The sequence below is a fragment of the Spea bombifrons genome, chromosome 9 (assembly GCF_027358695.1).
Source record: "Spea bombifrons isolate aSpeBom1 chromosome 9, aSpeBom1.2.pri, whole genome shotgun sequence".
In the NCBI taxonomy this organism is placed as follows: Eukaryota; Metazoa; Chordata; class Amphibia; order Anura; family Pelobatidae; genus Spea; species Spea bombifrons.
In genome coordinates, this window is record NC_071095.1 from 27,387,623 (window position 1) to 27,403,073 (window position 15,451).

Below are 15,451 nucleotides of genomic sequence, written 5' to 3' on the forward strand. Positions count from 1 at the left end.
ATCAGGACTAACACGGGGTCCGTGGGGGGCTTTCCGCACAGTTATTAGGCAGTGTGGCAGCGGTGCGATTTTGTTTTTCCTCCCACGTTGTTATTATTCGGTGTAGGACCAGGTAGAAGATCTTTGGCCGTTTAAGACGAGCTCCTCTGCCCCCTTTTTTCTTCTTTTTTTAAAGATCTCTTCCATTCCGGTTATATTTCAGAAACATTAGAACGTCTCTGAACAGGGCAGAATAATCCCATTTGTAGAAAGTAGACCCCTTACTTGTCTCTTGGTAGAAACTGATCGTAGATGGGGTTAGGACCCCGAATAGCCGAGATCATCTCTTAAGTGCTATTTTCTTTTTGTAACGGTAACTGTTTCCTCGCCGTCATAAAACACCGACAGAGCAAGAACCCAGAACGATTTACAGCCTCCGGGGTTCCCTGAAAGTTAGTGAAGCTCCCGCATCGTAAAGTACATCTTGGTCTGCGATACCGTCCCTTTAAGCACACTAACATTTTCAACTCTGTGTTCCTCCGTGTTTCTACATCTTAAACTGGTGCAGGACTCCAGGAAGGTTCTGGAAGGATATACGTTGCTGTCATGGGGGCCACAAGGAGGAGTACAGGACTAAAACTATGTGATGTGGAAAGCCCCTGCCACATCTTTAAGGGAGACCCCAGGGGCTTCCAAGTCACAGCGGTTTTAATCAGGACTATGATGGTTCAAGATCTAGAACGTTAAGGAAATCAAATGATTGGGATGTCTGGAGCCTCTCCCGATGAGAACGTACGCTGCGGACAAAACGCCGTCCCCGAAACCCACGCAAGATCCTAAAACATGAACCCTGACATAAAATAGCATGACGTTGTGTGAGGAAGACCTTTTGCCACATTCTGCACGTAACCTAGGTAACGAAGGAACCCATTATGTGTTTTTTTCTCCCCCAAGGTGTCCTGCAGAAGCACGATCTAGAACCCTCTTCACCATAACTTAATGTGAATGTTTGGATTTGGCCTGGGATCTGTGATAATTTCTACCCCGTTAACCCTTTAGTGGAATCTGGTGGTGAATATTCTCCACTCCGCCGCCTCCAGAACCCACTTTTTTTGAGTTTTGGCAAATTAAACATTTAAAAGAAAAAAAAATATTGATCAGATCTTGTCTAGAAATCACCGCTCCGGAACGTAAAGCTGCTGTCGTTATTTTGTTGTGCAAACATAGACTCTAACCGATTAAATTCTAATTTCTACTACGAGCCAGCGCGTGGTGTCTTCAAACTGAATTGGGAAAAGGGGTGGTGGCTACGTGGAACGGCCTTCCGGCAGAATCCAGAGGGAGCTCAGAGTGGTTTCAAATGGAGATTGTCAGAGGCTGTTCCAGCGGAGGGTCGCGCATGCGATGGTCACGCTAGGTCTAGAAGAGTTCTCTGTATCACGCGAGGAGCGGATTGGAGTCGTTCTGATGGGAGAAGTGATCCGCGGGGGAGGGACGCGATTGGTTGGGAGTTATTCGGGTTTTGTCGTTTCAATCATGTTCCTGCCCGCTGGACGTATTAATGAGAGACCCGCGAGAGAGCGCATGAGAGAGAGACCACGAGAGTGCGTGAGAGAGAGCGAGACCGCAAGAGCGAATGAGGGCGAGTGTGAGAGAGGGACGGCGCGAGTGTGAGAGAGGGACGGCGCGAGTGTGAGAGAGACAGCGTGCACACAAGAGAAGGTGTGCGAAAAAGCGTGAGAGAGGGCGTGCGAGAAAGCGCGTGAGAGAGCGGTGCGTGAGATACCGCCTGCCTGCGATTCCAGCTCTTTTAAGGCCAAACCTCGTCTGAAACTCCTGCAGAAACGTGAGACGATGTGGAACGACCGTGAATATTCCTCTGAATAAACTCTGCTGTGGTTTTAGGGCATACATGTTCCGGGGCATGCCCACAGACAACCCCTTAGAGCCACCGCTGCCCAAGGGGCCCTTACAGGACGAGGGGTAGAGACCATTTGGACAGGGTGCAGCCCGGATACCCCATCAGTAACCCCGGTGACGTTATGCCCCATCGCGGGGTATTTAGAATAATAATAATGGGGTTATTCACAGATTTCATTTATAAAGCCGTTTTCTGCTGTTACTATACACATTATCGGGGCTTTTAGGGCCATAGAACTCCTAGAAATGAAGGGGATTAGGGCGTCCAAAGAGGGACTGGACAAAGTAACTAGGGGTACGTGGCAGCTATATGCCGGGTGGGTAACACGCACGCAGAGATAAGGATGCCAGTGCTTGATGTGGCTGCGCAGCAGTAAAGCGGTGAGTGTCGTGCTGTGTTGCCGTAAAGCGAGCGGGGCGGAGCCTGGCAGGAGATGGCCGCCGCAGCAGCTGTCGTATCGGCAGAGCTGAGATCCCCTGGCCGGGGCCTGCAGTGACAGCCAGCGGGGAGCCTCACCGAGCCCAGGCGCAGCACTCGCTCCATCCCCTCAGGGACCACCCGGGCCCAGCGCAGGCCGCATCCTCGGCCTGTCCCCAGTCAGCAGCCCGCACACAGGCCGCCTGCCCGGGTGAATGCACTGACCTGGCCCCCGTCCCGTGTATGGAGCTCAGTACCTCCGGCGCCTGTCTATGTGTGTGTGTATGTGTATATATGTGTGTGTGTATATAAAAGTGTATGTGTGTGTATATAGGTTATTATTCTGAGCTTCTGCACACGGTAGTGTTTGCTTTGTGTGTCTATATATTGTGTATATAAGTATGTGTTGTGTGTGTTTACATGTGTGTATTGGTTATACTGCCCCCTGCCCTGCACCCTGTGTAAGTTGTTGTAGGTTAAATAAACGTCATTATTACTCTAGATCCTTCCTGAGAACGAGGCCTGGAATCCCTTTACGTTTTCTCCCTGCCTCCTGTCATTAGTTTTGTCCCAGAACTGCTCTAGAACCCCAGCTTGTGACAATGTGCTTGGTCTACAATCCCTTCCCTAGAACACTTCCTACCGGAGGCACTGTACATCCTCGTTGTTACTCTCCTGGTCTAGAACACTTTGATTGTAGCGTTTTGCTGTGTCTAGAACCTTATGACTGTTTGCCCTACAGCAGTTTCTCTCTGGCTTTCTGTTTCATGTTCTGTGCTCTGGTTGCTCTAGAACCCCTTTTTTGTTACGTTGGTTTGTTCCAGAACCCATCTCTTTTTGGTACTGTCGGCTCTAGAACTCAGCCTTGTGTCCCAGTTATTGCCTTAGAACCCCCCCATCTTGCAGCACAGTGGTCACTATTGTGGCCCAGAGCTTACTCCAGAACCCTGTGTGTTGTTTTTGAGCCCATGCAGCTATTCCCCTCTGTATTCTAGCACCCCCCCCCCCCAGGCTTTACTCCAGTCCCGTCCTGCAGCTAAAAGGGCAGATGGTCGGGTAAAATACCGTCTGCCACGTCTTGCGCGATATAGCTGGAACTGCTTAGAACATTTGTCTGGTTTGGATTGCAGCTCTTCTGTTTGCTGCCCGATGAGCCGTAACCTAAAAAGTGCCTTAATGACATCACAGAGACCCATCGGGGGGGGGGGGGGGGTGTTCTGCTCATGTATATGTATATGTATATAAGCATTTGGGGGCCGCAGGGGCCCAGTGTATAACATGCTGCCTGTTGGTTGTATTTTGTGTATTTTCTTGCGGCGTGCGAATGGTTAATGGCTGTTGCTCCGCTTGGAGTTTCCATCGGTTTGACTTTTTCCTCCTCTTCGCAGGTCTCTTGATTCCTCTGTCGAGAGGGACCTGCCGCTAGTGTGCTCTCCTCCGCCGGTGAGTTACACGGACCTGGGTAGCTCGTCGTTCCACCTACTGCCGAGTTTAGAACTTTTACCCAAATGTCCGCTTAGAACCCTCATGCTTAGTGAGCACGGGCCACGAGACGTAGCTACTCGGGGAGCAAAGGATCATGGGTACGCGGGCACCCCCGCGGCGTACAGAAAATGATATATTACCTACATATTGCAAAATGTTATGACATTTGGTGGGCGTTCCCCTTTGTCATGTGATACACACGCAGGCACTGATAGGCTATTGCCGTAGGAACTAAAACAGAAAAACCTTCTGAAACGTGTGTTGTGTAATTAATCGTTCCGCGGAAGGCAGTTAATCATTAAAATCATCAGATCTCGGCTTAGTGTTTAGTTTGTACACCGCTATAGTATAGGACGCCGCTTCCAACCCCAGAGCCCTGCAGAAAACCAGTTAGAAAGGTAACGTTTGCCACAGCGCTACGGAATATGTTGGCTCTGTATAAAATATACGTATGTTAGTGTGTATATATGTATGTGTATGTATATGTGTGTATATATATGTGTGTATATATATATATATATATGTATATATATATATATATATATTATTGTACCTGGCCTCTTTGTTGTTTGGGGCTCTTTTAACACTTCGTTGCCCCGATCGCAGCCTCTTGTGCTTCTTCCGCCCCCTCTGCAGATTAACGATGTGTTATTTTTTTCCTGTTTAGGTGAAAAAGCCTGGGAGTCGGGGAGTCAGAGGGGAGTCACGATGTCGTTCGGCGGGGGAATGGCTGATGGGAAAACCGATCTTACAAACGGTAAGCGCTCTGCTCGCCGCGATTGTTTTAAGCCCGTATTATAAAATAATTATGAAAAATACTCGGTGCTGGTTTTGTTTGTGCTGCGAGAGGGTTGGTTATGGTGGCGCAGAGTTCTTTGTGTTAGTTACGTATTATAATCCTCGTGTGTTCGCACGCCTTCTCCCCGCGTGACCGGCGTCTGCTTTCTGTCTCTTCTAAAAACATCCTTTTACCGAGACGCTTGCCTCTTATTTATAGAGCGTCTCTCGCGAGGAGCGTTAAGCGGTCGGCAGCAAAGCTCCAGCGCGTTCCACAGCAATTTCTTCACATTTAGAGCGTCTCGTAATCGCTGGCTGCCTCCCAACTAATTGACCTCTGGGTAAAAGCTCTGTATAAGCCACAAAGGGAAAGTTAGGAAACGCAATTACATCATCGCTATAAAAAAATGCATAATTACCTTAATTCTAGAACCTGAGACACATTTACATGGAACTCAATCTGATCTTTATTAATGGCCCATAGCTGGTACCCGTAGGCCGGTGTAGCTTGTGACGCTTATGGTGATTCATGGTATGGTTCCCACTGAAGACCCTTTTAATTTGGTTTGCTCTCTACAGGGGGTTTTTCTAGCAGCCCTGAAGACAAATCCGGGACGGAAGAAGGCAGAGAAAACTCCTCCGGCATCGAGGTGGAGGCCTCGGATGTGAGCCTGAGCCTCACCGGCGATGATGCGGCAGCGACACGCGCAGAAAGCAGGGACACCGGGTCTGAAAGCTCTGGAGAAGATAAGGACTCGGACAGCATGGACGACACCGGCCATTACTCCATCAATGATGAGAACCGAGGTAACGACCACTCACACTCAGAGGATGAGGACGACGATGATGACGACGACGATGAAGAGGAGGAAGGAGATCGTCTCCTAAAGCGAGCTCAACGAAAACGCGCCAACCATGACCAGGACTCGTCAGATGACGAGAGGGCCCTGGAGGATTGGGTGTCCTCTGAGAAGACGCCTCTACCCCTCCCTCGCTGGAGAGCAATCCGTGCCCTCAGACAGCGGGAGCTGGGCAGCAGCGCCCGCTTCATCTACGATGCCTGCGGGGCCCGAGGGTTCGTCCAGAGATTCCGCTTGCTTCATGGCCTGGACGGACACAGCGGCTGCGTGAACACCCTGCACTTCAACCAGCGAGGGACCTGGTTGGCGAGCGGCAGCGATGACCTCAAAGTTGTGGTGTGGGATTGGGTGAAGAAGAACCCCGTGCTGGAGTTTGAGAGCGGACATAAGAGCAACGTCTTCCAGGTAAATCCGCCGGGCCCTTTAAAGGCTCCTTTTACCTCCGGCTAGTACTTTCAGTTCATTTCACTTGTTTTTCTCAGGCGAAATTTCTGCCCAACAGCGGAGACTCAACGATAGCCATGTGTGCCCGAGACGGGCAGGTGCGGATCGCCGAACTGTCTGCCATCCAGTGCTGCAAAAACACCAAGAGAGTAGCGCAGCACAAAGGCGCATCGCACAAGGTGGGCACAATCATAAACCCGAACCGTGCTTGGATAAATCCCGCTTGATTTAAGTAGAAGTTGGCGGCGAGCGTTTCCAGTAGTCTCTGGTTCTCTCGACGTTGTGGCCCTGTTGAAGTTGTATAATATTGTGTTTGTTGGTTAATGGTGGACACTATAGGAGCTGTAAATACTTCTTGCTTATCAGTATGTATTATATGTCATGTTAAGCGTCTTCCTTCCCTGTGTTCCTCCAGCTTGCTCTGGAACCCGACTCCCCGTGCACGTTCTTATCTGCTGGCGAGGACGCCGTGGTGTTCACCATCGACCTCCGGCAGGACCGGCCAGCGTCGTGAGTACCCCTGAGCTTTTTGGCCGGTCTCCCCCGTGGTCTGTTAATTTTCTGCGTTTTAATCGTATTGCTCTGTTCTCTCGCTTCTGAAGCCGGCTGGTGGTAACCAAGGAGAAGGAGAAGAAGGTGGGACTCTACACCATCTACGTGAATCCGGCCAACACGTTCCAGTTTGCTGTGGGCGGCAGGGATCAGTTTGTCAGGTGGGCATTGTCTGCGCGGCCCTCCCGACACTTCATTTCACACTTCTCAGTCCGCTAACAAGCGGGAGCCCAGACTGTAACGTTACCCGCTAATCTAATTAACGAGCCGCGCGTCGGAGACACGATGAGGTCCTTGTTTTATGGAAAAGGACTTTGTTGAAGTATGAGATTAATCGCTGCTTCGCAGAGCTGGGAAGTAATGCCTCCTCGTTTAATGCGATCGAGGGGGGAGCGGGGAGATGGGATTTAGCAAAGGACAGAAGTACTGCTTTACTGAGAGGGTGGTAGATGAATGGAACAGCCTCCCAGCAGAAGTGGTGGAGGGTAATACATTGAGGCAATTTAAACATGCATGGGATAGACATACGGCTTCTGAATCCTCTCTCTGTTTCATTTAAGGATATACGACCAGCGCAAAATAAACGAGAATGAAAACAATGGCGTCCTCAAGAAGTTCTGCCCTCACCACCTAGTAAGTGTCACTAGAACGCCGATCCTTTCAACAATGGAAGAATTTTAAGAGGACGTCTCGTGCCGTAGACAATGTGCGGCTCGGTATAATGTTTGGCTTATATGGGGGGGGGGCCTAATATCCCAGAAGAAGAGACCTACCTGGCCCCCGAGTAAGTAACATACCCCGAGTAAGTAACATACAATCCCTTTAACCCTTTATGGTAAATTACAGCGGGTTCATCCCCTAGGCAAAAAATTATTATATTGAAGGTGCTGTTCCACCTATCTTGTAATTGAGGAGCATCATTGCTAGTACTGTCATGTGACCCATAAGCAGACACTGATAGGTTGCCATAGAAGTTGGAAAAGCTCCTTAAAAGTTTGCTTTACGCTCATTTAGCCTTTGGCGGAAAGAGTAAAATGGATCTGTTGATGTTTTGTCAGTGAAACGGCCCCGGTACGCAGCAGTCTGCGTGTTAATAGGGAATGCTTCTCGCTGTCACGGGATTCACGCGGTATCTTCGGTCTGGTGTCTTCATCGTGTGTTTGTGTTCCAGGTCACAAGCGAGGCAAAAGCAAACATTACCTGTCTGGTATACAGCCACGATGGAACGGGTACGTACCTCCGACTGCCAGCGGCTAGCTCTGCGGCTCTCAAACGCCCTCGCGGGGCTACTTATAACCGGGCATGTGCAGCTCGGATGGTATTCCCTGTGTACTCTGTCCAGTGCTGAAAGGGTTAGTCTTCATATAAGGCCCACATCCTGCAGTTTCCATAGAAACGCTCGGGGCTCTGTGTGACTCTTCACAACGCATTTTTCTTCTTGAAGTCCCGTATTAACCGTTTCCATGCCAGCCAGGGTCCAGAGCTGCGTTGCCACCTAAAGTGCGGTGTTTGGGAGAGTTCTGTCGTTCGTCTCGACTGATTTTTAGTAAGCGGTTGTAACAGTCGTGGTTTTTGGGATGACTCTGTCCTGGTTTTATTCTATGTATCTAACCTTGACATATTCTGACAATATCCTAAGCATCTGTCGGTTCTCGGCGTGATCAGACCTTCAGCCGGGTGGTTCTGTGTCCTCTGTTTCATAGAGTATGTCGTTAGGCATGCGCAGACGGCCCGAGTAGTCGTTCAATGAATAGAATTATCGATTGGAGATGAAAGGGTTCCTATTAATCCAAGCCTTCCGTTTCATTGCAGAGCTCCTTGCCAGCTATAACGACGAAGACATTTACCTGTTCAACTCATCCCACAGCGATGGCGCAGAGTACGTCAAGCGCTACAAGGGACATCGAAACAATGCCACAGGTAGGGTCCTGTAAGCCTCCAGCGTGGCGTCCAATCTGAAATGAAATGCCTCTAACGGGTTAATTCTGAAACAATTCAATATATAGTAATAAAAATGTTTGGATTTGGTCCCCCCCCCCCAAAAAAAAAATAAAACTAAATCTAGGGAGCGTCTTCCCCTGGGAACATATTTATTTAACCTCTGTGCTCCCCAAATCTTTTCAAATCCTCCGTTCCCTTTAAGTTATTCGGGGAGAGCGGAGTATTTTATTTTTGTTTCTTTTCGGCTCTCCGGGGCTCGGATATTAAAATCCATTTGTCTTGTGTTCTGAAATCTGCACGGAAAGTGAAGATCTTTTATCTGCCTCCCGGATCCCCGAGCAGACGGCCGGGATGAGACGGATTCGCATACTGCCCCTAGCGCCCTGATTATCGCCGCCCTTAGGGTTAATAGACGCGGTATCGGAGGGGGATATGTTTCCGAGGCTGAGGTCTTACGGATGGTTGGCGGAAGGCGTAGTGCCTCCGGTGGGATGCTCCAGCGCCTGCTTCTCCTGCTGCGTTGCGTCTTGTAATAGCGGCAGAGTATGATGTCGCTTTTGTCTTGTGTGACATTAATGTTGCCTTATATGCAAATGAGCTGCTCAATGAGAATCATTTGCATACCTGGTCACGCAGGGATGTCTGTTAAGAGTAGATAGCTAACCTTTCCTACCTTAATCTTAAACCCTGACAGACTGCTAATTTAGCCTCCTGTCTCTGTTCCCAGCCAGTTTTAACCCTTTTGACTCCTGGATAGAAAGGGTTTTTAGTCCGACTGTCAGGATTTTATTTCCCTGTGAATTTCCTGAGCCGAGGCAGGGAGCGGCTCGTCCTGCGGGGGGCGTTATAGCTCTGTGTGTAAGAATCGGCTCGCGGCTGCTCCCTTGACGCAGATAACACATGATGTAGAGTTTCTTCGGGAGCGCTTAACCCATCGCTGGTGTTTAAAAAATAAAAACGTTTATCCTCTTAACAAACTAAATCGTCAATTTAAATCCCCTCTCCCCAGAAATGGTTTTGATGTCTCGTAATGACGCGGCACTCGGGGAAACGCTTGTTAAATATTTCCAGTTAAGCGCTTGTTTGTCTGTTTTATGGTAATCGGACCCGTTCTCTTCTGGGCTTTTCTTAATTCCTTAAAGAGAAACAGACGTCTTGTTCTTTTTTGCATTTTTTGTGTGTGTTGATGACATAAATAAAGAACTGAGACCTGTCTGGTACCAGGTGTGATGTTTTCCCTTTACTTACCGATCCGGTATATCCGTGTGTGCTGCCGATGCCGTCGTGCTGCCTTGACAGTATCAAGCTCCTGGCTTAATTGAAACATATATATATATATATATATATATATATATATATATATATATATATATATATATATATATATATATATATATATATATATATATATATATATATATATATATATATATTTACCATAAAGCTAGTAATAGTTTTACGGAGCCCGCGGGGATTTGCGTATGTATTTGATATTATTTAGTGGTACGTTTACGGCGGTGCATACAGCCCCTTTATCACATACGTTTTTGTCTTGCAGTGAAGGGGGTGAACTTCTACGGCCCAAACAGTGAGTTTGTGGTCAGCGGCAGCGATTGCGGTCACATATTCCTGTGGGAGAAGTCATCTTGTCAGATTGTACAATTCATGGATGGTGACAAGGGCGGCGTGGTAAGTATCCTGAATCCCACAGACGCCGTTTAGGAGACATTTCCCCCCTGCCTTCGTCTGGCGAGGATCGTTAAAACTTAATAAATGAATGCAGCAAAGCAGGATTTGGTCCTCCCCTTGTTCTTAAATTGGGATCTTTGACAGAATTTTATCAATTTTTAATTTGCTTCTTACGGCTCCCAGAGGTATTCGACATGAAGAGATTTTAATTGGAGGATTTTGTTTGTCTGCCGTCGGGGCAAGCGCTCTGGTCTGAGCCGAATCGGTAGCGTCCATCCGTCGTCTGCTCCCCGCCACTCGCCATTGTCCTCCGGCTGCCATAATTCAGGGCAAAAGTGAATTTTCACAATGGATATTATATTTAAGCCGTAGCAGGCGGCTCAGTCTTGTTTCATTAGACCTCGGGGGCATTGTTTTCACATTGTTAGCCGCTTTCAAACATGGCTATACGTCTGAATTAAAAGGAACGCCGCTTTTCCTTTCCGATGTTTTGCCGTGGCCTGCGGCTCCGCTCTGGGTGGGAAATGCGATTTCTTCTGCTTGTTCTCGCATGCTTATGGTTTAATTGCTTTAGTTTATCTATATTTGGGTTCTTTTAACCTTTTTATTTTATTAATGCTTGATCTCCATCTCCTGATATTCCTAAATCCCCCGTTTGCCGGGGTTTTGGACGGAGGGCATTTATTATGTTTCTGCGGGAGATCTGAATGGTTTTTGTAATGTGAAGGTTTGATGCAAGCGTAATAGACCGGCGTGGTCACCTTTATAACACACGGTGCTTACAATCGAAGGGGAACAGACGATGACATATATAATAAGTGATTGAACCGAAATGTAAAGCCACGAGCGCGCTGACCTGTACTTCAACAGCTTCTCGTTCCTCTATAACCCGTTATTTAGGTTTTATGCCGTGGACTAACGCTTCGAACTCGTCCCTCTCCTGCAATCTGTTAATACAACCATTTATGTTGGGTTTTTTCCCCGCCAGGTAAACTGCCTGGAGCCGCATCCTCACCTGCCGGTCCTTGCCACCAGCGGCCTTGATTACGATGTGAAAATTTGGCTCCCCACGGCCAAAGAGCCCACTGCCCTGGACGAGCTGAAAGATGTAAGTGGAGGTGCCCGTACCCCTGAGCTTTTGGGGTTAAAAATAAAAAGCTTTGTGAAAAGCGTCGGCTCGGTGTGTGGGCCCGAGATTAGTCAGCGCGGCGGTGAGCTCATTCTCCCCCATATGGTGTTATCGTAAGAGAGCGAGTCTCGTGCCGCGCAGCAAGCAAAACACCAGCCATGCTTTCCATGCCTGTCTCTTGCCCTGAACCCCAGCTTTCATTACGAGCTGCTGACTCTACTGTCCTACTCATATAATACTGTCTTAGAATATCATGTATATGTCCGCCTACCTTGGAATTCATTATCCCTGGGCGTGTATACGTGCCAACAGTCTTGATACTTTCACTGCGTTGGCTATGGGGGGGGCAGGTGCACGTTACGGCAGAAATCTATGTTTCATAATATATTTCATTGTGTTAAAGATATCAGCATAGAGTTGGCAGCCTACCGAATCATCTAAAACACGGCAGCCTGTGCTTGACTAATATGCCCTAGGTCTGCGGAGCGTCTGAAAGTTTCATGAAATGTTTCTTCTGCTTTACATAAGGTGATTAAGAAGAACAAGCGAGAGAGGGATGAAGACAGCCTGCATCACACGGATCTGTTCGACAATCACATGCTCTGGTTCCTGATGCACCATCTCAGACAGAGAGGGCGCCGCAGGGTACGTACCTTTCCCACCTGCACTGGGGGCAGCTTCCATCGGTGTTTCGGGTAAAAGTACATTGTGATATTTGCAGATCAGGCTGCCCGTTGTGCACTTTACATGGACTCAGTGCTTTGAGCTGTACATATACTTGGTATTTCCCAGACACGCTTTGTCCCTTTTAAGCTTCCAGGTCACACAGGATTGTTTCAGCGGTATCTTTCTGACTTCCGTGCTGTAATCGGACTACGTGTCCTATGATCCTCAGCCTGACTGTTGGGAATGGGCCGACATGTTGATTGTCCTGAAATTAAACGTACCCCTTGGCCCGACGACTGTAGTATCTCACACTTTTCCCCGATCTCCATGCACCCACCAATTGTGTCTTTATGTATAAAAGCTTGCACATCTTTTAATCGGGGAGTACTGCTGTATCTAACTAAACAGTCATTTAAAATAAGTCTGTCTAAAGCCCAAAGGATCCGAATCTGACATACAATATAAAATCCTAATGTTATCTGGGAATCCCAAAAGTGGAGGATTGTATTTAACGCATGTTTTCAGGACTCAGAGGTCTCTTCCTCAGGTGGGAATCTTCCTGTTCAGCAGCGGTAGCCGTGCCCCCTGTTTAACAAACACCTTTTGTGTGCAGTTGGTGTGGCTTTAAAGAAAAAACTGTTCTGTATTAAACGTCATTAGGCGCAATATGCTGCTCGGGTGGTTTTTAGGAGTAGTTTGGCTCTTGATCCGCTAACTCCTTCCAGATCTTGTAAGCACCAAATTGCTGGCAATCACCGTGCTTGGCTCCCGAAGCCAAGATCCAATGCAGCAGGTACAACACTGGCTAATCTCCCTCCGCTTGTCACTCCTCTTATTCACGTTGTGTTCTGCCGAGCAAACCTCTTATTATTCCTTTAGAACGTATGTTTAGCGCTCGACGCGTTTCACCTCCACGGCAGGTCTGGGACGTGAGCGTCAAATGCACATTATCGGGATTACTTTAATGCTTCGTTGAGGGTGCAGCCGTCCAGGCGTAAGGGTTTGAAGGTTTCATCTAAGTTTGTAGAAGTTTCATCGCTTAAGATATATATATTATTTGTCTTACGATAATTCACCTATGTGCCCCCATGATTAATAAGGGTTTAACTCTGATAATTGTGGTTTTTAATTATTCGTAGAAATATTTCAGTGCTTGAGCCGATGTGATCATGTCACGCGTTTGGCTGGAGAGTTGTCCGGCCGGGGGTCAGAAGCAGAGCGTGCGGTCAAGTTGTGTTGATGCTCTTATTTCCCCTTGTGGTCCAGAAAGGGTTACTTTGTCGGCACCATAAAAGCTGCTTTGTTCCAAAGGCGTTTCTTTTGCTTTGTTCCAACCTGTCACCATAACGGGTAATGCTTCGTCCCCGCAGAGGAGAAGAGATCCAGGCTTGGGTGGCGCTGACGCCGATTCCGATGACTCTCCCAGCTCCTCCGACAGCTCAGAGGACGAGGAGGAAGGTCCCGATCGTGTCCAGTGCATCCCGTCATGAGCGTTCCCCAAGCGATCCCTCTTTCGGGAATGAAGAGGAGTTCATTACTAACAGACATTTTCAGCTTTTTATTAAGGTTATAGGACAATAGATAAACGGAAAAAGTACAAAACCACAAAAAAAACACATGCATTTCCTCTTCTGGCCGCTTCATTTGTTTGTTTTTGGAAAGGGGGCACCCCGTGCTCGGCATAAATTGCACTTTGGATTGACCGGCTTTAGCGTGGGGGAAAATATAAGAGGACGCTTTTGGATTTTCTCTACATGGCCGGTGGGCGTTCCGCTGGACAATCGAGAACACGTTGGCGATGAATGCTTTGGAGAGAAAAGGCTTTTTTTTTGTTTCACTTTTCTAGATAAGAGCAGCCATCTAAAACCAGCGTCTTTCCCTGCGTTGCTTTACCTGTGTGTTCCTTGTACCTGTCAACTGCTAGCGGCTGTCAGTGGTTTTCTCCGCCATCACAGCAACTGCATCGAGAGTCTTAATGTGTAGGCTGCCAGTGGATTCATGCGCGTTGAAGTTAGAAAGAAACCCCATTTATTGCTTATATGATGCAGCGGTAACCGCTTAAAGCCACGTTTTAATTTCTCACCCCTTCTGGAATGTTTTTTTTTGCAGCTCTGTAATTGGCTCAGTCTGTTTCAGACCTCAAATTTTTGGCATCATCCTCGTTCCGAGCTGAATCTTTTTAAATCCACCATCCATGCATCCGTAGAGATAGTGAAGTTATTCCACCCAAGTATTGTAAGAAGGGTAAGAGAGAGCCGTGTTAATAAGGATCAGACTCCCCCACTTGGTGTCCTTTGTGGAAACGGCGGCCGTCTGGATCATGCCAAGTACAGAATTGGTTAGGATGGTTGGGGTTCTAGAGCGAGTGGAGTTGAGAACCTGAGTTGTATTGAGCTGTACTTGTCGCCGTTGTTGGCACAGATCGGAAGTTTCTAGAAGACTCTCGGGGTATTAATAGCTGATCAGTTACTCTTCAGGAGGGGTGTCTTTGCTTTGCAATCACGAGGGGGGCTTCTGCGGAATCTGAAATCATATTTGTAAGAACATCAATGTTTGCCAAAACGGGAATCCGCGCGGATCTTCAGGTCGCCCCTGAACGCTCCTTATTTTCAGTAACAAGTTGTTTAACAATACATGGCTGTGTTTGGTATACAGTTATTGATCGTCATCAGAATACTATTATAGTACAGAAAAAACCCACCTCCCGTGTAGAATGAGAACAGATTCTCCTGGTCTTAGGTCTCCGATGCTGCACATTTTGTAACGGCCTTCTCTGCTTTAAATTGCTTAAAATCACCTTGCGACCCGACATATTCCCGTTTTTTTTTTCCCTCCCCTTCAGATCTCCGTATGCCTGCAGAAAGCTTTCCATAGCAGGGATTTGTAAATAATAATAAAAAAAAAAAAATGCGATTGTTTGCACTTCGAGGATTTTTTTTTCTTTCTTTGTTCTACGATTTTCATTGAAAATATTTAAAAAAAAAAAAGAAAAACATTAAATTTCACACATCCAAAAAAAACAAACACAGGATTTGTAATACAAAAACCAAACTGAACCAAAATTCAGACTTTTGAGGCAGAAATGAAATTGCTTTATCACTGTTTTATTAATCTGAGTATTGAGCTGGATGTTTAAGAATTTAAAGATTGTTAAGTTTAAAAACAAAAAAGACTTATATATTATATAGAAATAAATGCAATAAGAGAACAGAAAATGGTGTGCTTTTTTTGATCTCCGAATTTTATTTTGTATAAATATAATTTGCGATGCTCTGATTTCACTCGGCCGGGAAAGCCGCGATATTCCAGCGCTGGACGTTTATATTTAAGCAATAAGTAAGCCTGGCCGTCGATCGAGTCTGGTGCACGTTTGTGTGTAAAGGTTTAAGGAAAAAACATTATTTTTGTGTTTTGAGGCTGTTTTCTGGTTCAGGAGAAGAAAGGCGTTGAATGAATTTATGACCTTCTTATCATAGACGGTGTAGGAAAGAGGAATGCTCAAACGCATTAATGATAGGGAGCGGGATACTTACATCGCTGCGATGCCACCTCTTATCTGTGTCATTGGCCTGGATCAGCCTGATCTACCGC

General features: G+C 47.2%; 1 protein-coding gene across 3 annotated transcripts; it reads left to right on the plus strand.

Annotated features, from left to right (window-relative positions):
• Positions 1–2,318: 2,318 nt before the first annotated feature.
• On the plus strand, positions 2,319–14,785 carry DCAF8 (DDB1 and CUL4 associated factor 8). Of its 3 annotated transcripts, none has more exons than XM_053475210.1 (14): positions 2,319–2,558; positions 3,706–3,760; positions 4,470–4,559; positions 5,159–5,844; positions 5,922–6,062; positions 6,299–6,393; positions 6,486–6,596; positions 6,996–7,068; positions 7,607–7,664; positions 8,248–8,355; positions 9,935–10,065; positions 11,054–11,173; positions 11,723–11,839; positions 13,231–14,785. In XM_053475210.1, exons 3-14 carry the CDS (start codon positions 4,511–4,513, stop codon positions 13,348–13,350), a joined length of 1,809 nt encoding a protein of 602 aa, XP_053331185.1. In that variant the 5' UTR covers positions 2,319–2,558; positions 3,706–3,760; positions 4,470–4,510; the 3' UTR covers positions 13,351–14,785. The 3 variants fall into 3 exon arrangements, with proteins under 3 accessions (XP_053331185.1, XP_053331184.1, XP_053331186.1); XM_053475209.1 differs by having other exon boundaries at positions 2,319–2,528; XM_053475211.1 differs by lacking the exon at positions 3,706–3,760.
• The last annotated feature ends 666 nt before the right edge of the window (positions 14,786–15,451 follow it).

Bases quoted from the DNA above. Each gene is read 5' to 3' on its own strand.
- DCAF8 (XM_053475210.1), top strand. From the start codon at position 4,511: ATGTCGTTCGGCGGGGGAATGGCTGATGGGAAAACCGATCTTACAAAC. The intron at 6,597-6,995 runs GTGGGCATTGTC...GTTTCATTTAAG, and splicing joins GGCAGGGATCAGTTTGTCAG to GATATACGACCAGCGCAAAA. The intron at 7,069-7,606 runs GTAAGTGTCACT...TTTGTGTTCCAG, and splicing joins AGTTCTGCCCTCACCACCTA to GTCACAAGCGAGGCAAAAGC.